At 38.7% G+C, this 24,547-nt stretch overlaps 1 protein-coding gene across 1 annotated transcript in view; it reads right to left on the bottom strand.

The window, feature by feature from the left end:
• Positions 1-24,547, bottom strand: part of LOC126470558 (zinc finger protein 135-like) — a 95,095-nt gene that overhangs the window by 67,281 nt on the left and 3,267 nt on the right. The window contains exon 2 of the mRNA XM_050098496.1: positions 6,307-6,372. Coding sequence (XP_049954453.1) covers positions 6,307-6,372 — 66 coding nt within the window. The remainder of the gene's footprint in view (positions 1-6,306; positions 6,373-24,547) is intronic.

Below are 24,547 nucleotides of genomic sequence, written 5' to 3' on the forward strand. Positions count from 1 at the left end.
GTAGAATAATAATAGGAAAGATAACAGTTTTAATAGTGATCTGTACAGCTTAATCTAATAAACAGAAGAAATCCAAAGAAATGACAGTGAGAGAAAACAGATAATAGAAAATAGGAAGAGAGATGAGTCAAGATCCCATTGCACCTGCCAGTGGTTGTGGCCTTAGAATGTATGGCGTCTAAACCCCAAGGATAGTTGCATAAGGCCATTGTTAGTACTAATCAAAGAATATTATGCTACATTATAAAAGTTAAAACTGTATTTTACATTGAAGATATCCTATAGATCCTATTATTATAGCTATAATACTAATCTAATGGCAGTAATTATCATATGTTTGACCTGTACCAGATGTATGAACAACACTTCTGAGATAGCACTGTAAATGTAAGTGTGGGTGAGGCAAGGGTTTCTAACTATGGAGATATGAGTTACATATTATAATACTGTCACTGATCATACACTTTCACTACCTGATGCTCCCTCTTCACTGACAAACTCTGCAGGGTCCTACTCTCTAATCTGCACCCACAGCAAGCTGGAAAAGCACAGTGACACCTTTCCTTATATTATACTAGCAGTTAGTTTGAAATTTTCTTGGCTCCATTCTTAATTATATGCCACTTTTCAGGATCTCCTACAGCTGTTGATAGATTGGATGCAGGTGGAATGTTCTCTCTAAAGGTGTTACATAACGTGCAGTGGAAGACAATGTTTTTTCTAGATCCTTAATCTCCACACTTGGAGATGCCTCTCTGCCTCAGATTGACTCAGTTAAGAAGAGTGGGGTAAGAATCATGTCCTATAAAAAGATGCACCATGACCCAATTCGGATTGACAAGGTGTATTTTCAAGCTTCCCTACATATTTGAGACGAGAGAATAAACTCATATACCCTTACCAGTGTTGTCCCAATGACCCTGTTATCTAATTATTTAGGTGGCGTTTATTTGTGACCCTAACAACAGTTATTTCAGCCAGTTTTCTGTATTTACATTACTTAGTCAGCATAAAGCAACATTTTACCTAATAGTGATTTGTACTGGGTATCTACCACAAACTGATGACTCTACTGGAGTAGTTTGGAATGCCACAAATAGTCTCACTCGCACTCCCCTCTGTCCTTAACATACAGTTCTTCTATGTCACACTATACTGCCCATGTATTGGCTCCAAAACTGCATACTGTTGTGAAAGTGGTACTGTTGTATGCTAACATGGCAGATGGTGATAGCCAGAAATTATACATAATTTTGGAAGACTTATCCACTACTGCTGATATGTGATGCTACAACTAAGTTTCTTATCAATTTATACATCCAGCTATCTGCTAGTCATCTTCCTAGATGTGAATAATTTAATAACACCGGTCAACAAGGTCAACAAATAAATCTTGGTTTCAGCTACAAGAACAACATACACCAATTCTGGAAGATAATTCACCCCTGAATCCAGATAAACTTCAGAATTTCTGTACTGGCCTCAATTTTCACGTAATATTGTTTTTGTAAATGCTTCCAGCAGCCTTTGTACTATAAACTGATGAGCCACAACATTATGACCGCTGTGCACCACAAGATTGAATGCTGCCAGTTGGTGTTTCAGACATGTGACATAAAAAAAAAAAAAACAGGAATTCCACTGACATAGGTGCACTGACCACACATTGTTGAACGTGGGGCTCAGACAACTGCTGTGTGTTCTCCGTGCTGACCTAACAAAATCATCAATGATGATTGCATTGGGCATGGGATCATCAAGACTGGACTGTGGATCAATGGAAACGTGTCACTTGGTCAGATAAATCATGTTTCTTGTTTTACTAAGTTGATGGCAGTTTACAGATACGTCATCATCCAGGTGAACAGCTGCTCAAAACATGCCATGGACACAGGCTCGTGGGGGCATGGGGGAACTTCACCTGGCCTGCAGTAGTAACTGAATGCACCATCATATTTGTGGAGTAGATGAATATTACTGAGGATCACCTGAATCTCTCCGCACTTCTTGTCCCTGCTTGCAGAATAAATGTCTGTCACAAGGCCATAATTGTGCCTCAGTGGTTTGGACACCATGATAGTGAACTCATGTTGACGTCTTGGCCACTAAATTAACCTGATCAGAATCTAATGGAACACATCTGGGACACAATCAGCACCAGTTCAGTGCCCACAAACTACTGGCCCATAATTCACAGGAAGTGTGTGATCTGTCTATAGTCACCTGGTGCCACATACCTCCAGAAATATACAAAGGACTTGATGAAGCCATGCCATGCAGACTTGATGTTGTACTGTGTTTCAAAGGCAGATAAACCCTCTATTAAGCTTTGGTCTATCAGTATATGTATCTGGCAAAATGACAAGATCATTGAGACCCCTTAAGACAAAATGTGTGGCTCATTTGATTCACAGTGGTGTTGGAATGTTCGGTCCACTTGCATATCTCCTCTGCTGCCTTTTGCATGTTCAGCACTGTATTAGTCTTCACTTGCTATAACATTCCCATGATGCACCTGCATTGGCAATTCTTCACTGTGACGTACAAGGCCTAATAGCAGGTGGAAAATTGGGATTCTGCAGAGTTTTCTACATTTTTGGGGGTAGTTCCATATATTTTTGTCTGAAAAAATAATATACATTGTGAGGTCCATTTATTCCTTCCAAATTCTGGGAGCACCACAAGGCATGTAACATGATCCTCTTAACTGCCCTTTCAGGCTATCAGACATAACAAAGAGCATATGTTCTTGTCCTGGTCACCAACCGTATGCACAAAATAAAGTTTGTAGCACTTCTTTACAAAAGGATTAAGTTTCCATTTTGTAACTGCAACATTAACTCTGCACAGATATAACAAAAAGAATTTGTGCTATTTACAGAGTAAGAGGCTTTCCTTATTCTAAATTAAAACAAAATGCAAACTTTAATTAATTTAGAATAAGAAGTCCCTTTATATAAAATTCAGCATTCTCACTGATGAGATTAAGTGGGAAAAAAAAAAAAAAAAAAAAAAAAAGTGATTCTGTGTGTTCAAGTTCAGCTCATCAGCAGTGCTGCCAAACCTCTTTCTTTTCCTGGAGGTAGATTTCTGAACTGAGGGTCATGCATGGCAATTCCTTTACATACTTCAATTACTTTCAACTATTAAATCTGCAGACTGTTTAAATTAAGCCACAGGGGAATAACCAATATGTAGCATTTTCGAGGATTTCAGTACGTAGAGAGTAGCATTTCACAAGAAAAGTGAGCATGAATTCAGCATCTATGACTTAGCAAAGAACATCATTTATACTCTTTGTAAAAAGTGACAATGACCTACGTAGTCTTCCTTTAAGCAAAATGTAGCTACTTTTATGTGCTGCAATTGTCAGTTTCATTCCATCACACCACTTCATCATCTGCTGCAGCACACTACACAGGCTTTTATTCTTAAAAGTGGCTACTGAGTTCACAAAAACCACTACTAGAAAATTTTCACCATACACGAAGATACACCAGCTACACTAGTGTTCCCATCCATCAAAGTGAGGGGGGAGGGGGGGGGGGGTCTATCATGAGATATATCCAGCACTTTCCAATTTCCCACAGACTACTACTCCACTTGCCCTCGGCAGTAATCTTCGAAGCTATGATAATCAGTGGCAGCTGTTGTGTAAGAGCACAAGAGCACATGAACACCCCAGGTTTTGACACTTTGCATATTTATTGATTATTTTTCTTTGAATACTGGTAAACATAATGTAGATAAGGTAATCTGAAATACATGGCATTAAATCTACTGTGCTACACTTCACTGCTATCCTCTAGCTCCATGAAACTTGGCATCAGGGTCATGAGCACACCTTCAGCTGTGCATCTTTTAAGGAGCTTTTGCACATACACAACTGGCATGATGTAAGTGCCTTACAGACCAAATACATACAGCTTTGATAAACAATGCGCATGGTTCACGGTGTGCACAGCTGGCCCTTATCACTCAACTACAAGTTTACGTCAATGCCACCAGGTGGTAGCACACTGCAGCAGACTTTTATCCCCTTTTGATTGGCATAAATCTCACTAGATGGTAGCACACTCCTCAGATATGCCAGTTCACTCAATATGTAATAAAATTAGATTGGATATCAGTATATGGTATAGTTATATTGATAGAAAAACCTATTTTGTGGGGTTCTGAATGAGATATAGTATATTAGCTTTGGATTTTATCATACAGTAATCAGCTTGCAGCACTAAGAACCATAAAGCACACCATCATTGATTGTGAGACTGTAGCACTTATTCATGTTTCTGACATCTGTTGGTATTACGGTGGGTCATGTTTATCTGTACTCTAGACCCACACTGTGCATGTGAACTTTTCAAAAAGCAGTCTCACTGGTTTCTCTGATATTCACTTAAAGTGGGATCGAAGATGGTGTGCTTTTGGTCCTTGTGGTTCTCAGTGCCTCATTTGCATTCTCGTCAAGTGCCAACGTTGGTAGACAGTACTTCTTGACTTTAATCATTTCCACAAATAGCAGTCTGTATTTGTAGTTGGTTGTTTACTGTGTAGGAATCGGCTTTTGCCGGCAGTGTCAACAGGAACTCTGTTGAAACTGTTTTAAGTGCTAACAAAAAAGAAAATAACTAGGAAAAGTTAGCCACAAATGTATGAGGGCTTCCATACTAGATCTGTTGACTGACAAAGTGACAAAATCACATAAGCGTGACTATAAGTGAACATTTAACAAAGATGTGTATAATAAGCATAAGTTGTTGTCCGAGTGCAACATAATAATATCCGATTTTCTGCCAGAAGTTAATTTTTTAACTAATACATGTGTCAGGGATCTTCTACATTTATCAAAAATTTAAAAAAAGCATGAAAATTCCCACTTACGCACAAATTGAAACAGGCAGTACCTAAAGTTTAAATGCTATTTCATTCTTGTCGTAAACTGCACTTTATTATGTACAAAACAACAAAATTCCACAAAAACAATTCTTTCTTTCCTCAGATAGGTTACGGATATTATTATTATTATTATTATTATTATTATTGGCAATGGCTGTAGGTGTATAAATATGTTGATAAGCATAATTGTTTTACAGCAAATGCTATTAATTTCACACTCTCATATTTAGCTGAATCTCAAAACTTGTGAACACCCAGAATCTATACTCATGAGCCACCACAGATGACAATGTGTCGCAGTTACCTGTACCTTTCTCAGACAAACGAATATAACTTAGGCCACCAAACACTGGCAAAGGTGCCTGTGATGTCAATGACAATTGCCATTACGTATTTTTGAGTGGTTTTATGTACTATGTCAAGTGCTTAATTTATGGCCTTTATTGATTGATATTGCATAAAACAAAACTGACAATGGCCAAGTCCATGAAGCTCCCTGTGTGCCTAGAGCTGGTCAGAGAGGAGAAGCTCCGGGACATTTGACAGTATATTTATAAGGCAAATAGACCTGTAGGACTTATATTCTGAGGTTTTTGGCTTCAGTTATTGGATAATACTACTCTTGAAGTCATCCAATATTTGAATACCAACCAACTCACAATGCTTCGTTTAGTACAGATGTCAAGTAACATATTATCTCTGGAGGTAGTGGTTGCAGAATTTCTGCATAGATGGTATCAGACCAACGTGTTTTCCCTTCCATTAACTTGACCAGTGCCACCTCAACCTTCTCTGGGGCTACTGGATATATGAGTTTCATAATCCCGATTCTGAGAGACTTTGCCTCCTTTCTATTATGTACCTAACTCTCTTCAGTTTCTTCATTTTATCTGCAGTTCCAAATGATGGAACTATCTTTTCCTTATGCACCATGTTCATAAAGCTTTTATCAGCCCTCCATCTTGAATATAAAAGAGTATGTAGGAAAACAAGATTTTGGTGTGCCTCGTGAAAGTAGTTAAACCATGCATGTTGAAGCTAATCTGCACTGTGATAAGACACGATCACAGCCTGCAACATGGCATGGAAAGACAAAAATTTCATATGAAGGAAATCTACATACTTCCCAAACAGCAAAATGTCTTAATTGTTGCATGCATCATCACATTGTATGACTTTATCACCATCGTTTACAATAAAGTTGGGAGAATTCTGAATGTAACATTAGTATTACACACTTAACCAGAGTTACCCCTTTAAAGGTAACAGTGACACAACCATTTGACTGATTCTTCCACAAATCAGTGATCATCCACCCAAATTGAAAAAAAACTATAACTGTAAGCACAATTAAATAGCTCAATAAATATCACTCTTCACCTATATTGAAATATGGTAAATATTTACCTGCATGTCCTCTTTCCAAGCAGGTGATGGTGGCTCTTTCTCAGGAAGTTCATCAGAAGAGCTCTCCTATTAAATTAATAAAAGGTACAACAAATTGCAGTTTAAAATAAATTAAAAAACTGAATAAAGAGAATAATTACCTATCAATAAACAATGTAATAAAAGGGTAACAAAAATGTGAAAAAATAGTTACTTGAAAAGTGCTGTTAGCGCACAATGAAACAGAGAGAAATGCAGGTAAACAACAGAGATTTATTAGTGAGCATCTATTCTGTCCTAATAAGATGCTCATCATCATTTAAACAGACTTACTCATCTAACATATGGAAAATAATGCTGACTGGCTGTAAAATAATTTGTGGAAAAATGAGATGCACTTTTCACTTAATGGAGGCATAGCTATACACAACTGTTAACTGTGCTTAGCTAGTATAACAACTATGACTGACTTGCCAGTTGTTTTCCTTTAACACACTTCGTTTACATTTTATAATATTAATAAACCTAAGGAAATAAAATTTTTGTAAATAAGTAATTCTTTCTAATGTCTTTCTTTGATTATTTTTTTCTTTTCGCTTTGGAACTGCTTAAAGAGGTGGGAAGAAGCAGTAGGAAGAGGAAAGAGGAGGGGGTTTAAGTATTTCTTGGGACATTACTAGAAAGTGTACAACAAGAGCCAAACATTTGCATATCCTACTGATAAATACCAAAAAGTTAGAAGGCAAAGCTACAAATCCTTTCAGTATTTCACTGTGCTCTGTCACTGATGGTTTTGGAAAGCAGTTAAAATGAAACTTCTGAAATTTTTAGCAATCTTCTGGTAAGTACCACTGAAGTAGTTTTAAAGTTTAGCTGGAACTAGTCATTTTGCACAGACTGTTGATTCCACACAGTAGCTTTAGTTAAGTGGTTTCCTCATTAACCCTGCTGGATGTGCAAATCAAAGACATGGATGAATTGACATGTGTAACATTGCTCATGTCCAGAGGGGGTGCCTGCAGCATAACACAGACTTGTCTATCGCAAGCTGGTCATGTGAACTTCCACAGTGTACAAATATAAGGCCGCCTGGTGGCGGTCTCTTCTTCAGATGCTGTTATCTGACTTACTTCTACCAGTGGACTCTTTGAATGCCATAACTGTTTACTGAATACATGGTGCTACAAATTATCAACTTTGTGGTTGCCACAACCGCTAGGATTAATTGAACTTTGACTACTAAATATACAGCTCTTTGCTAGGTGATGCTTGGACATACTGATCTTGATTAGGAACTGTCTCATGTTAATTTATATTGTGCCTCCAATCCAAGAACTATTACTGTTTGATTTGTACACTAATACACAATGTTGTTACAGAAGCTATTTGTGTTCAACAAACTCTGTTGTCCCTAAATGAGGGTTATAAAAGTTTTTCAAGCAAAACCAATTCCTGCTGTACTCTACATACAGTACCGTTTCCCGAAGTATACACAGGATCCTAAATGTAACATATTCTTAAGTATAAAAAAATATGACAGTTACACTGTGTGTTGTAAATAAATTGTTGTTTCAGACAATGCTTCACACCATATAGAGCATTTATAGGTTTGTGTCCATACAGAAAGCAAGTATGTGTATTTTTGAACTTTCATTACACGCACAGCCTATTTTTCATAATGGTTTTCCCTTAGGAATAACTTCCTCTCAGCTTATGATGGAAAGCAATGATCTCCTTATGCTTAGGAGTTATTGTCCAACTTTTAGCACCACTGAGATCTCTTGCTTTGGTAAATGAGATTATTTTATTCAGTATTCAAGATATTTTGAACATAATAAATTTTATTTACATCAAGAAGCTTATGTCCACAAATCGGCAAGGTTTTAGAAAGCATAGCTCATGCAAAACTCGGCTTGTCCTTTTCTCACATGATATATTGTGAACTACGGATGAAGAGCAACAGGCAGAGTCCACATTTCTAGATGGCTGGAAAGCATTTGACATGGGGCCCCACTGCAGACTGTTAACGAAGGTATGAGTGTATGGAATAGGTTCCCAGACATGTAAGTGGCTTGAAGACTTCTTCAGTAACAGAACTCAGTATGCTTTCCTCATCAGCGAGTGTCTATTCAGAGACAAGGGCACCATCAAGAGTCCCCAGGGAACTATGATAGGACCACTGTTGTTCTCTGTATACATAAATGATTCAGTGGACAGGGTGGGCAGCTATCTGTGGTTGTTTGCTGACAATGCTGTGGTGTGCGGTAAGGTGTCGAAGTTGAGAGGCTTTAGGAAGATACAAGATGACTTTGATAAAATTTCTAGTTGGCGTGATGAATGGCAGTTAGCTCTGAATGTAGAAAAACATAAGTTAATACAGATGAGTAGGAAAAACAAACCCATAATGTTCAGATATAGCTTCAGTAGTGTCCTGCATTACAGTCACATTGTTTAGATATGTGAGTGTAATTCTGCAAAGCAACATAAAATGGAATGAGCATGTGATGATTGTGGTACAGGAGGCAAATGGTAGAATTTGCTTTATTGGGAGAATTTTGGGAAAGTGTGGTTTATCTGTACAGGAGAGCGCATATAGGACACTAGTACGACCTATTCTTGAGTACTGCTGAGGTGTTTGGGATCCATATCAGGCTGGGTTAAAGGAATAAATCAATGCAATTCAGAGGCAGGCTCCTAGATTTGTTACGAGTAGGTTCAAACAACACACAAATGTTACAGAGATGCTTCAGGAACTCAAATGGGAATCCCTGGAGGGAAGATATTCTCTCTCAGGAACACTGTTGAGAAAATTTACAGAACCAGCACTTGAAGCTGAATGCAATAGAATGATTCTACTGTCACGAACATACATTTTGCATAAGGACACAAATACAAGATATGAGAAATTAGGACTTATAGGCAGTCATTTTTCTCTCACTCTATTTGCGAGTGGAACAGGAAAGGAAATGATTAGTAGTGGTAAAGGGTACCCTCTGCCATAAACTGTGCAACTGCTTGCAGAGTATGTATGTATGTACAGGGCTATTACAAATGATTGAAGTGATTTCATAAATTCACTGTAGCTCCATTCGTTGACATATGGTCACGACACACTACAGATATGTAGAAAAACTCAAAGTTTTGTTCGGCTGAAGCCGCACTTCAGGTTTCTGCCGCCAGAGCGCTCGAGAGCGCAGTGAGACAAAATGGCGACAGGAGCCGAGAAAGCGTATGTCGTGCTTGAAATGCACTCACATCAGTCAGTCATAACAGTGCAACGACACTTCAGGACGAAGTTCAACAATGATCCACCAACTGCTAATTCCATTCGGCGATGGTATGCGCAGTTTAAAGCTTCTGGATGCCTCTGTAAGGGGAAATCAATGAGTCGGCCTGCAGTGAGTGAAGAAACAGTTGAACACGTGCGGGCAAGTTTCACGCGTAGCCCGCGGAAGTCGACGAATAAAGCAAGCAGGGAGCTAAACGTACCACAGCCGACAGTTTGGAAAATCTTACGGAAAAGGCTAAAGCAGAAGCCTTACCGTTTACAATTGCTACGAGCTCTGACACCCGATGACAAAGTCAAACGCTTTGAATTTTCGGCGCGATTGCAACAGCTCATGGAAGAGGATGCGTTCAGTGCGAAACTTGTATTCAGTGATGAAGTGGTGAATGGTGAAGTGAACAGACACAATGTGCAAATATGGGCGGTAGAGAATCCTCACGCATTCGTGCAGGAAATTCGCAGTTCACCAAAAGTTAACGCGTTTTGTGCAATCTCACGGTTTAAAGTTTACAGCCCCTTTTTCTTCTGCGAAAAAAACGTTACAGGACATGTGTATCTGGACATGCTGGAAAATTGGCTCATGCCACAACTGGAGACCGACAGCGCCGACTTCATCTTTCAACAGGATGGTGCTCCACCGCACTTCCATCATGATGTTCGGCATTTCTTAAACAGGAGATTGGAAAACCGATGGATCGGTCGTGGTCGAGATCATGATCAGCAATTCATGTCATGGCCTCCACGCTCTCCCGACTTAACCCCATGCGATTTCTTTGTGTTGGGTTATGTGAAAGATTCAGTGTTTAAACCTCCTTTACCAAGAAACGTGCCAGAACTGCGAGCTCGCATCAACGATGCTTTCGAACTCGTTGATGGAGATATGCTGCACCGAGTGTGGGAGGAACTTTATTATCGGCTTGATGTCTGCCGAATCACTAAAGGGGCACATATCGAACATTTGTGAATGCTTAAAAAAACTTTTTGAGTTTTTGTATTGTGTGCAAAGCATTGTGAAAATATCTCAAATAATAAAGTTATTGTAGAGCTGTGAAATCGCTTCAATCATTTGTAATAACCCTGTATGTATGTATGTACATGTTGATGAAAAACACAACTCAGTTAATTTCTAAATGTTGGATTCACATTTAAACATATACTGTGTGTGTGTGTGCACTTCTGTAAGTGCCCTAATTTGTCTTATCGTGGTCGTAAGATCATTATGTAACATCTCATACTAACAGTAGAATCATACCACAGTCTGCCCCAATCGGCAGCTTTTTGAACTTAATTTAACAGTATTACACAAGCTGAACATCATTGTTCTCCAAATGCTTCCCATATAAATATCCTGAGCATTTCTATAAAACACTCATATTTAGTTTCATGTTCCATGGATCATTTTACGCTATAATCACAATGACATGGAACCAGTCACTTTACAGTCACATCGGAAATTAATCAGTAAATATGGCTACATGCTGAACATTTATAAGGTGTTTTGTGAAGTGTTTACACACACACAGACAGACCTGAGTTAGCAATTCCTACCCACCACCTTTCACATAATAGAAATTCTTCTACAAAACAGAAGGAGTTGCGGAGGAAAAACTTTTTAAGTTTGTTTTCAAATTATATTTTGCTGCATGTCAGACATTTTATATCATTGGATAAGTGATCAAAAATGTTAGCTGCAGCATTGTGCAATCCTTTTTGTGCCAAAGACGACTTTAATGTGTGAAGTAATGAACCTCATTTTTCCTTCTAGTATTGTAACTACTTACACCACTGTTCCATTTGAACTATAGTTGATTATTTACAACATGATTCATGAGGGAATAAATATACTATGAAGCAGTAGTCAGAATGTCTAACTCCTTAAACAGATGTCTACATGACGAGCATGGGTGAGCACCGCATACACTGATCAGCCAGAACATTATGACCACTTACCTAATAGCTGGTATGTGCAAGTTTTGCATGGATAACAGTTGTGATGTGGCATGGCAGGGAAGCAACGAGGCCTTGGTAGACTTGCTGGAGGGAGTTGGCACCACATCTGCACACCCAAGTCACATAATTCCCGTAAATCCTGGGAAGGGGGACAATGAGCTCTGATGCCACGTTCAATCACATCTCAGATCTGGCGAGTTGGAGGGGGCAGCACATCAACTGGAACTTGCCCCTGTGTTCCTAAACAACTCCATCATGCTCTTGGTCTTGTGATATGGCGCATTATCTTACTGAAAAATGCTACTGGTGTCAGGAACATGGTCATCATGAAGGAGTGTACGTGGTCTGCAACCAGTGTACGATACTCCTTGGTCATCAAGGTATCTTGCACGAGCTCCACTGGGCCTATGGATGCCCACACAAATGTTCCCCAGAGCATAATGGAGCCACCGCCAGCTTGTCTCCGTCCCACAATACAGGTGTCACGAAGTTGTTCTCCTGGACGACAACATATCTGCGCCCTCCCATCAGCATGATGAAGAATGTATTGGAGTTCATCAGACCATGCAACACACTGCCAGTGTGCCAACATCCAGTGCGGGTGGTCATGTGCCCATTTCAGTCATAGTTGCTGATGTCGTGGTGTTAACATTGGCATATGCATGGGTCGCCAGCTGTGGAGGACCACTGTTAGGGGTGTTCAGTTCACTGTCTGTTCAGACACGATTGTACTCTTCTCAGCATTAAAGCCTGATGTTAGCTCCACCACAGTTCGCCACCCATCCTGTTTTACCAGTCTGACCAGCCTATGACGTCTGACATCTGTAATGAGATGTGATCCCCAACCCATCGACGTCTACACATGGTTTCACCTTTGTTTCGCCACGTGTTGAAGACACTCACCACAGCTCTTCTCAAACACTCAATAAGTTGTGCAGTTTCCAAAATGCTCATACTGAGCCTCTGGGCAATCACAATCTGCCCTTGGTCAGATTCAGATAAATCGTGTGTCTTCCTCATTCTACACATGGAAAGCACTCTCACTGATACTACATGCCCTTGCGTATGTTTGACTAGCAGTCATTCCTCACCAGGCGATGCTGCTATCACCTTGATGGGTTTATAGCAATAGTAGGTTGATGTTCACAATGTTCTGGCTGATCAGTGTATCATTCTTATAGCACGTTTTTGAACAATGAAGAGTTTCTTCTTAAAGGCGAGTTATTCCATGTACATTGCTGAAGGAAAATATGCAAAATGTCAATTTACCGATTTCTCTCTCCCCAGGATCTGCAATGACTCTCAATGTCGATGTGGCTAAACTAAGTTGTTTTAGGAGTTCCAAAATGTGCTTTTTCCAGTTTAAATTCTCATCCATATGGACACCTAAGAATTCTGAAGCTTTCATCCTATTTATTATTTCCACACCATGTGCAACACTTATCTTGTGATTATTAGATGTGCAGAACTGAATACATTGTGTGTCTTTAAAATGAGGGCGAGACGATTTGTGGAAAACCAATGATACTTTTAATAACTTTGGTAACCATTTTTCCTGTGTATGTACTTGTAAGTATGCTTGGATTGATAACAATACTAGTGTCATCTGCAGCAAGAACTAATTCTGCTTGTTGTGTGTTAGACCAAAGATTGTTTACATACGTGAGAAACAACAGTGAATCTAAGACTTATCCCTGAGGAACCCCATGTGTGATTTTTCCCCAGTCAGAATTATGTCCCTGGACTATATTGCTTTAATGACTAAGTACAACTTCGTGCATTCTTTTAGTTAGATATGACATTATCCATTAATTGACTAAACCATCAATCTTATAAAACTTCATTTTATCTAGGAGAGTACTGTGATTTACAGAGTCACACATGTTGCGAGGGAACCTACCCATTGCACCCCCCTCAGATTTAATTATAAGTTGGCACAGTGGATAGGCCTTGAAAAACTAAACACAGATCAATCAAGAAAACAGGAAGAAGTTGTGTGGAACTATGAAAAAAATAAGCAAAATATACAAACTGAGTAGTCAATGCGCAAGATAGGCAACATCATGGATAATGTGAGCTCAAGAGCGCCGTGGTCCCGTGGACAGCGTGAGCAGCTGTGGAACGAAAGGTCCTTGGTTCAAGTCTTCCCTCGAGTGAGAAGTTTACTTTCTTTATTTTTGCAAAGTTTGTGTCTGTGTTTTGCGACCGCACCGCAAAACCGTGTGATTAGTAGACGAAAGGACGTGCCTCTCCAATGGGAACCGAAAACATTTGATCGCAAGGTCATAGGTCAACCAATTCCTCCACAGGAAAACACGTCTGGTATATTCTATACGACACTGGTGATGGCATGTGTGTCACATGACAGGAATATGTTGTCGACCCACCTAACTTGTACACTTGGCGAATGGGTAAAAAGATTTTCTACCTTGCCCGATTTAGGTTTTCTTGTGGATGTGATAATCACTCCCAAAAAAGTGATGAAAACATAAGAGTTTGTCACATAAACTGCAACAAATGAATGTAACAGTTTCACAGTCACACAGTTTTCCCTGTGCTCTGTCAAAACATATGTTTGTTTAGGTGTAGCGTCCCCTTACTACGGTGCAGTTACCTCGCATCGGACAGACAGATAATAATTGTCTGAAAACAAAAAATTAAACTTTTCACTCGAGGGAAGACTTGAACCAAGGACCTCTCGCTCCGGAGCTGCTCACGCTATCCACGGGACCACGGCGCTCTTGAGCTCACATTATCCATGATGTTGCCTATCTTGCGCATGGACTACTCAGTTTGTATATTTCGCTTATTTTTTTCATAGTTCCACACAACTTCTTCCTGTTTTCTCGATTGATGTGTGTTTAGTTTTTCAAGGTGTATCCACTGTGCCAACTTATAACTAAATCTGAGGGGGGGGGGGGGGGTGATGGGGAGGTTTCCTTGTTAGATATTTCACACAACATACCAACTGGTGCTATTGTAATACTTAATGCTTGTAAAATTTTGTGAGTGAACATGTGAATGGCATTTTCAGTGGTGCAACTCTTCTGAAAGCCCAAATGTGATTTTCTGAGGATATTATTGTTGCTAAAGTGAGATATGATTCTAGAATACAACACCTTCTCAACAATTTTGCAAAATGTCTGCATCATCATACAGATGACAGTGCCTGGCCACAACTCTTAGGTTCCTTCAATCACACCCATTAGATTTGCCTCGATTGGATCCATAACACTCAATTAATGCTCAAGGATACATCACATTAGTGTTGTATACAAGCCCAAAATTCTCATCATACATAAGTATCTTCAATTTGACCTCAATAAAGTCCATTTTAAGACATTTAAGTGAGGTGAGTAAGTCCAGCAGTGTACCATTAATGCTGTTCTAAATGGTTATCAAACATTTTTCTTATTTTTATACAAATTATTTTGCATCAACCCATATTTAAGGGATGCTGTAAGGAAATTTCACTACAGTTATCAAAAAGGAAGACACTTTCTTGTGTCCAAAAGCATCAACAATGAACACACTGAAAATACTGCTCATACTGTGTTACACAAAATTTATGTACCTCTCCTAAATGTCATTAGGCCCATTTTTGCTGGTTTTTCCAACACATAACTGCAATTTTGTTTTTGCGATGTGTTGGTGGAATCAGCCAAAACAATACAGCCCACAATGTCATGCACGACTGCCATCCTGAATGGACGGAAAACTAACTGATTTGAGGTTTTATAGGTGCATGACAAGGCCACGAGTCTGCCCATCCTACTTAAACACACATGTTAATGAGTGTGATTTGGTGGGAGGGGGTGGGGGAGGGTGGATAAACTATGATCTTTTTCAGCACCAGATCTATTTGTTATGACACATTACTGTAGTCCATTATATGACTAAACTAATAATGAGCAGGAGAGAAATGTTTACACACCGAAAAAACACTCTTGATGTGTGCAGCCTAAAAGAGAAGTAATCTGTGAAGAAATTTGGGAGTGTTAGAAGGTGTCGGCGAAGGGGTGAGCGGAGCTAGATCAGTCAGATGCCACCTCTTCGCCTATCAGGAACACAATGCACATCCTCCAAACCAGTATCATACAATTAATGCCAATATTCTGTGTAAATCTTGCTTTCCTTACTTAAATTTAGAAAACTGATCCATCGGTTAAACCGTGTTAATTAATTATCATACTTAACGTTGAAGCTTTTCTGTCCATATTTGCTTACAAACAGCTTTGTTTTTGGAGGTGGTCCGCTCTGAGCAAAATACAATTTTATCCTTTCCTCTATCTCCCAGACATGTTTTGCTGGAGTTTCACATCATCAGTTAGCTTTTGTTTTATTTCTTGTACCACATGCTGTGGTTTTCCCGGGCTTCATGTTCTTTATTGCACTTGATTTCTTTCACAGCTTCTCTTTTTCTCTGGTTTCGCCATTTTCTTCACTTGAATATCTTCGCCATGTAACTTTCACTGTCACCTACTATGATACCCCCCCCCCCCCCCTCTCTCTCTCTCTCTCTCTCACAAACACACACACACACACACACACACACACACAGACATATATATATATATGCAGACCGCCCACACCCACACCCACAGCATTGAACAGCTGTACAGTAATAAGATGGTATAAAATATACTGTCCTTAGGACATCGCTTTGTAATGTAACACTCTTTAAATCCAATTCAAATCTCTGAGTAATATTGAAGAACGATAACTGATAAAAAAATAAATAAAATAAAAAAAACTGAATGTATTAATGTATTCTTAAATGTTAAACTGCTTTCAGAAAAAAATAAAATAAATAAATAAATTATTGGCATATTTGGTGACATTTGAGACAGACTCTAGTTTCCTATTCTGCTCCTCTCTTTATCTACTTTTGTATGGCTGCACTGTTGTGAAGATAAAATGAGAACACTAACATAAAAAAGATTTAATAATAAAGAATTAATGCACAAGATGCTCAAATTGCTTGATTCAGATACTAGTCGATTTCTAGAGAATCGACGATTCTTGGAATTCTGTAATCTGAATTGGTATGTGACACATTTCTAACTAAAATCATTATATATACCTTTTTTTACTCTAATTCCAGTTAATCTGGGTAAATATTAGTGCTATTGCTATATTGCCAATAGATACTAGATGAAATTTTGAGTGAGTGGCTCATAATTTCAAGTAATTTGTGCAATTCTGAGGGTTATTTATTTACTTGGAATTAGTAACATTGGTCTGACTGACTGACATTCATTCATGTCCATATGGCTTAGTGAGCAGCAACATAACCTCGTCTTTGTGTTAGTTACAGTTTTATAGACAATACAGTTGCAAGAAGGTTAAGAAAAAAGAACCTGTTTGGAATTTTTTCAATTTAAATGGGAAAGGAGTATCTTGTAAATATTGTTTTAAGGAATACAAACGTCGCATTCCAACAAAATGGAAAAACATATCAACAAGTCTTTCCAGAGTCCTCAGAATTTGAAAAATGCACTTGAGTTAGGTACAGTGATTGAGGACAACTTTTTAATTTTTTTGCAGTAACAGAGTATAACTGAAAATACTACATAACGAGCTAGCTTTCCTTCATACTTGAGTGTTGTTTTCTTTCTTTTTTCAATTATGTACTACTACAAGAAGTGACCACTTTAAAGATGTAAAAAATTATATTTATGGTACAATTTATTTCCCCTAATAACTCTCCCCTAACTCTCAAGCAGCTTTTCCAACTTGGTTAGCCAAACACTGAAGAAGCAGTGTTGCAAAATATCTTTTCCAACACAAAGTATCAGCTTAAAATTTTTTTATAAGTGCCGCTTATCAGTTAATCTTTAAAATGCATAAATGCCTGCACATTTATGAAGTCTGAGCATTTGCCCAGGCAATTATCCTGGGCATCTGCACTGACTTATAAATGCCCAGGCATTTTACACGACTAACTGTGGGTCATGTTTGCAACATATAAGGTGTTCCTTCCCACATGGATCACCCCTGTGTAAAATTCCCAAAATGGTGGAAGTCAAACATGAAGAAGGCCATAGATTATTGTATTAAATAAGTTGGGAGTGATACCTCAGGTAAGGCATTTCCTAAGGTGTGTGCTGATGGATGTCGAGTAATATTCTCCATTTAGTAAGTTCTTATGACAAGCATTAGCATGGGCCTATTCTAACACAGATTCTGCTGGGGGCTTTCAGTCTGAAATGTGAAACAGTAAGAAAAAGATACACAAATATTAAAACAAAGGGGCTGCAGCACAAGCAAGGAAGGAAGTATTAAAACTGCTCAGGTTCCCATGCTTGCCACACATGCTCATGAAAGATTCATGAGTTCCCTGGTGACCCATTTGATAGAGTGGCCCCACATTAGTCAAGACCTACACATTAACGGGCACAACAAAACATGAAGAATAAGCAGTACTCCAGCAGTAACTGAGTTGAAGAATTAGAAATGGAAAAATTATCTGCAAGGTGGGTGCCACAACTCTTTATGCTGGATCAAAAACGCACGAGAATGGACATATCAAAACAATGTTTGGCCCATTTTAGGAGAAACGAACAACATTTTTTATGCCAGTTTGTGACCACAGATGGAACATGGGTGCACTACTATATCCCAAAGACAAAGCAACAGTCAAAGCAGTGGAAACATGCTGATTCTCTGCCACCAAAGAAAGCAAAGACAATTCATTCGGCGGGAAAGGTCATGGCATCAGTGTTCTGGAGTGTGAAGGGGATTCGGTTTGTAGATTATCTCCCCACTGGAAAAAAACAATTACTGGAGAATACTATGCTAACCTCCTGAACAAACCGTAACAAAAGGTATGTGAAAAAAGGCCAGGTTTAGCAAGGAAGAATGTCTCTTCCATCAAGAAAATGCGCACCCACACATGTGCCGTTGCCATGGCAAAATTACACAAACTCAGGTATGAACTGTTGCCATACCCACCTTATTCACCTGATATGACTCCGCCAGACTTCCATCCCTTCCCAAAACAGAAAATTTTTCTTGGTGGACGAAGATTCACTTAAAACGAAGAATTGACAGTCAGAGTTGACAACTATTTTGCAGGCGTGGAGGAAACTCACTTTCAAGATAGGAGCAAGGCACTGGAACATCATTGGACCAAGTGCATTAATCTACAAGGAGACTACATTGAAAAATAAAAAAGGTTTCAGTGATGTAAGTACTTTTTTTCTATTCCATTCCGAGAACTTTTCAAACCACCCTCTGAAGTGCTACATGTTTTATCATTAAACTAAATTTTGCATTAGACTAATTTGGAACTGCTCTACTGAATGGGCACATAAAAGATTTCCCTTCATAAAAAAACATTCTATCAGAAATATTGACACTGGGTGTTGCATGACAGGTGTAATGAGAAGCCATTGTTTGAGCTGACTCCATACACACATTGCAAAAACAAAATTGAAAATATGTACCAAAACATGGGAAAAAGAGGGCCTGGAGCATCTTAGGAGAGGGACTGGGTATATACTAAAACACAAGTATCCTTATCATACCTTTCAAGCAATGGAATTCTAGTATGGAATAACAACATTAAAAGGATAGATTGCTATTCACTGCACACAGGAGGCACTAAGTGGCAGATGGTACAATGGAAAAGACTGCCAGAAATAGTCTCAATAGAATCTGCACGTTTCAGTGACTGTCTCGTTGTCCTTCCAACAGCAGCCAGCTAACTGAAACAATGTATTTGCTTTCTTCTTAACTCATTATGGAGGAAGAAGGGGGGTGGAGGTGGGGTGTCTGCTGACTCAGTTTTTCAGGTGGACTGAGGAGCACAGTTGAATACATCTGTGCATGAGTCAGCTGTGCGAACAGGCTGAAGTTAATGCAACAGGCAGAGCAGCAGCTTCACAAGCAGCATCTTTACAGTCCAGGAGCCACCAGTATGTTTTCTTAGTGTGTGCTATGATGAAGAACACATTTGTATTTTATATTATGAGTTACCTGAAACAAATTGTGTGTAAATCAAGGAGCAATGAACAATAGGGACCAACCGAATGAGGCAGAGCACCTGTTAAGACACTGACCGCATATTCAAGAGGATGAAGTTGCTCTGTCCTGTCATCCTGATGTGCGTTTTCTATGGTTTTCCTGAATCACTTAGGCAAATGCCAGGATGGTTCCTTAATCAAGGCCATGAGCGATCACCTGTCCTATTTTCATAAAGCATGTTATGTATACTCTGTGTTGTACATTTTGAGCTACTGACTTGCGTTTTATTACTTTGGCAATTCTTCTATCATTGAGAGATGATGCTTGGATGAATAAAGATAAATAAAAATAAATTAATCCAGCAAAAAACTCACTTTCATGTCATGGGGATGGAGCTGAATTTAGATATGATATGGTGCATACCACAACCAAAACTATTGTAAATCCTGCTGTGGTACAAGTTCATATGCAGTACTCCTTTGTTATTTCTCTCAACAGTTAGCATTGTGGTTTGGAATTCAATCTTTGGATACAAAACTACAAGGAAAAGTAACAATCCTTTGACAGTGGGACAACCGTATCAATTGATGTAAAAGATAAATTATTTTTTGACCTATAGCAGGTATTTAACAGGGTCCCAAAAGCAGAGTTCTTGAAATCTGTATAGATCTTTTAGGAGAGTGTATAAAAAATTAGAGGAACAACATAGGAACAGGGACCCAGAGAATTTATGAATTAAGAGGCAAGTTATCCAGCAAGGCTGTAGCCTGGATTCCCTGCTTTTAGCAATATACCTTCACTGGGCAACAAAGGTACATAGCAGCAAATTAAAGGGCTGACCATCAAAAATTGCCAGATTAAAGTAGTTTAAAGAACAGTTTGGGCTTTGCAGACACCCTAGTATGGTAGCCTTTTGTGAACAAATCATACAATGCAGCAGCAATGTCTGTGTGGAAAAGTTGAAGGAGAAAGAACTGGTGGTAAATTTACAAACCAAAAACATGATTATAACCAGAGAGAAAAAAATGCATTATACCATAGTTGGAGGAAAGTCATTACAACATGTTTGTAAATTTCAATACTTGTTTCTGTCATTAGTGTAGATGGTAAGACAAAAACAGAAATTACATAAAGAGTTAGTGCAGCACAGCCTCTGTTTAATGGAGTCAAATGGAACAGCCTCAACAATAAAAAGATATCAAAGGGTAAAGCTAGATATGTGTAGATGTACCTACACCCTGACATTGATCTAGAGCTGATAATTTCATGTAGTGAACAAAAAGTTAGATACAGACAGCAGTGATGAAGTATCTTTGGAAAACAGAGAACAAGCGTAGGAGGGACAGACCCAGAACACAGCCAATCAGAAAAATTTAAACATGAAGCCGTTTGAATAGACTATTCAAGAGTTATAGCTCAAGTGGTCTGGACACATTTAGTGAATGTTGAAAGATTGTCTGTCAAACTTAATGAAGGACACAAGGGTACATGCCAAGATAAGAAGAGAATGGCCGAGGAAAACAATGGAGAATGAAAGAGAGGAGGAAATGCAGGAGAGGGGAATGTAAATTATATAGGTAGTAACTGCAACTGCAGACAGAATGAGATGGACATCCCTCATATCCTAAATCTCATAAGGCAGATGTGGATAAAATAGGGCTAAGTTGATATCATGGAGATGTTGCTGAATTTACACATGATACGGTACAGCTGTACAACTATGTTATTTCTCAGTATCAAGTTTCTGCTGCAATTTGTTACTGTATGAGTGTGAATACTCTTCACAATACTTGTTACTACAAAATCTAATCCTGACAGCCCTTTGAAGACTGAATATCAATACTAAGCACTGTGTCTCAGAACAGCTATCATTCTAACAAACTAACACAGATTCCTGACACTATATAGATGATTCAGGTCACTTGACGACACAGTGTAGAAAACTTAATAGCTTTAAATTCTCTGGACATAATACTCCAATACTCCAACAGAAATTAATCCTAACAGAAATTAATCCTCCTTAGACAGTGGGAAAACTTTATGAGTTTGATTCAGTGAGATATTAAAACTGCATGCTGAATCGGGGAAATCTTGCCAATCAGAGGCAACAATCGATCAATATAACAATCTGAAGATGTTCCTAGGTCAGCTTGAAGCTTGTCTTCAATTTTTTTTCCTATTGTTCTTTATTATTCAGAAGTGTTTACAATTGCCTAGAAGACTAGCAGGTCTGTAAGAAAGGCTTCCTTGAGATTTTTATGGAACCCCAGATTTAAACAGCCCACTGAGAAAGGATGTCATAGAAATGTGTAGTGTGCACACAGCAGCATAACATTAAATGCTTAGCGATGCAGAAGGGTTCTGGGCTGATCCTCTAGGCCTAGTCAGTAGAGCTCCATTTGGGAGCCATCCATGAGCACATCTGCTTGCAAATATGACTCACAAACCTACAAGAATTCACAAGTGGCAACTCTTTGATAACATTCATCATTTTTACTGTCCCACAACCATTTGCAGGAATCATATAACAGTCCATTGCAGTGTTTATCAAACAATACAGTAAACATAAAGCTCCATCGTAGACAGTTTCTGTAACTAGGAAGAGTCACTGAAACGTATTTGTTAGTTTATAATAATTTCTCAGTCTACTCATCCACCCACAAGGAAATATTGAATTGGCAATGGGGGCCTGAGGCTTATTCAGTAGCTGCTCGAGCTTGTAATTGTACAATTTATTCATTAGCAAGAGCAGCTGGCCCTGTTAAAACGCAAACAACAAGAAAAATAAACACAAACAATAACCAGGCTTGTTCTGTCAACTGTTGCTGCAGACAACCAATTTCAGTACAAAGGAGACTAAAATTTGCTGTCTCAGGCAGTGCTCATCATCCAGGTGAAATATTTAGAGCATAACACACTTCTTACAATTTATAGGTGGATTTTGATACATTTCTTTGGTGCATGAGATCCACTTCAGTTTCATGGAATTTCTAGGCTGCCTGACTATTACTACATGCAACACAGCAATATGTTGTTGGCATATTTGTTGTTAATTCTGGATTGTAAACAACCAAGGGAGTCATATCTTCCGTTTTTAATTTATTTGCACATCTAATTCTGTAGGACCAAATTGAGGAGCGTATCTCCAAGGTCATGGAAACATGCCAGTACATGAAATTATAACATGAAATAAAATGTTAGATGAACCCAAAAAAGTCAAGACATAAGGTCAAGTACACGTCATCAACAATATAACATAACAATCAGCTAAATTTATGAGAAACTATTCAACAGAATAGAAGGAGTGATCCATGAGGAAACTATTCAGTTTCAATTTGAAAGCAAGTGGATTACTGCTAAGATTTTTGAATTCTTTTGGTAGCTTACTGAAAAAAGCTGCAGCACTATATAGCACACCTTTCTGCACAAGAGTTACGGAAGTGTGAGCCAAATGCACACTGGAGTTCTGTCTAGAATTAACTGAGTGAAAGCTGCTAATTCTGATATTGTTAACAAGAAATGACAGTACAAGATATATGTATTAAGAGGCCAGTTTCAGAATACCCAGACTAGTGAACAGGGATCGACAAGAGGTTCATGAACTTACACCACTTATCGCCTGAATTGTCCACTTCTGAGCCAAAAATATCCTTTGATAATGGGAAGAGTTACCCCAAAATAAAATACTGTATGACATAAGTAAACAGCAAACATAAAACTCCAAGTGGTAGAAAGTTTCACTTATTTAGGGAGTGAAATATCTAGGGATGGAAGAATAACCAATGAAATTAATAGGAGGTTACAGAAGGGAGGCAATTTCTACCAAACAATAAAACACCTGATTTGGAATAAGGAAGTTTCAGAAAAGGTAAAACTCCTTATGTGTAAGAATTACTATTTCCCTATTGTCACCTATGGTGGAGAAACATGAACAATGACAAAAAAGGGACTGGAGCAGACTGCAAGCAGGAGAAATGAAATTTCTCAGAGCAGTTAAGGGAAAAACAAGAATGGACAGAGAGAGGAATGCAGAGATTAGAAAGGACCTTAAACAAGAAAGTATGAGAGAAGAAATTGAAAAGGAAGAGATTAAGATGGTATGGGCATGTTAAGAGGATGCATGGGCAGAGACACCCCAAAATTATGGAAGAACTAAAAATGGATGGAAAAAGACCTGGAGGGCACCCAAGAACACGGTGGAAAATGGAAGTGAGAATATCTGCAGAAAGGAGAGGTGTGACCTGGCAGCAAGTGGAGGAAGAAAAGTGGTGGGAGGACAGAGCCAAATGGTGAGGACTTGTCAGCACCCAGACCCGGCAGTAGCTGGAACAGGATTCAGATGTAGATAGATAGATAAATAGATAGATGACATAAGCAATGCTCAGAAAATGATTGTTAAATACTGTACATATATCTACCTGACTTATCAGTAACAGGAACATTTTTACTAATAACTGACTTTATACCGTCGACCTTGTGCTGCTGACCAGACACTTCCCTCACAACTGACCATATGGTTTTAATTTTATCCTGAGAATTAGCTATTCTATTTGTGTACCACATACTCTTTGCCTTCCTAATAACATTTTTAAGCACCTTACAATACTGTTTGTAATGGGCTACTGTAGCTTGATTGTGACTACTTCTAACATTTTGATATAATTCCCGCTTTGTTCTACATGATATCCTTATCCCACTAGTCAGCCACACGGGCTGCCTATTACTGCCAGTATACATACAGGTACATACACAGGAGAAATTGTAGGCCAAGTTCTTTAAAGCATCATTGACTGGTTTTCCTGTGAGTTGTCTTGCCCTCAATTTTAAAGAGACCCAACATATTCAGTTCTGCACATCATAAGGTACTACACCAATAATAAGTGTAACACATGGTGAGGAAATAATCAATATGGTGGAAACTTCAAAATTCTTAGGGGTCCTTATTGATGAAAATTTAAATTGGAAACAACACATTTGGGAACTCCTAAAACAACTTAGTTCAGCCACACTTGCACTTAGAATCATTGCAAATCTCTGGGGGAGAAAAATCAGTAAGTT

This window comes from Schistocerca serialis, chromosome 3 (assembly GCF_023864345.2).
Source record: "Schistocerca serialis cubense isolate TAMUIC-IGC-003099 chromosome 3, iqSchSeri2.2, whole genome shotgun sequence".
In the NCBI taxonomy this organism is placed as follows: Eukaryota; Metazoa; Arthropoda; class Insecta; order Orthoptera; family Acrididae; genus Schistocerca; species Schistocerca serialis.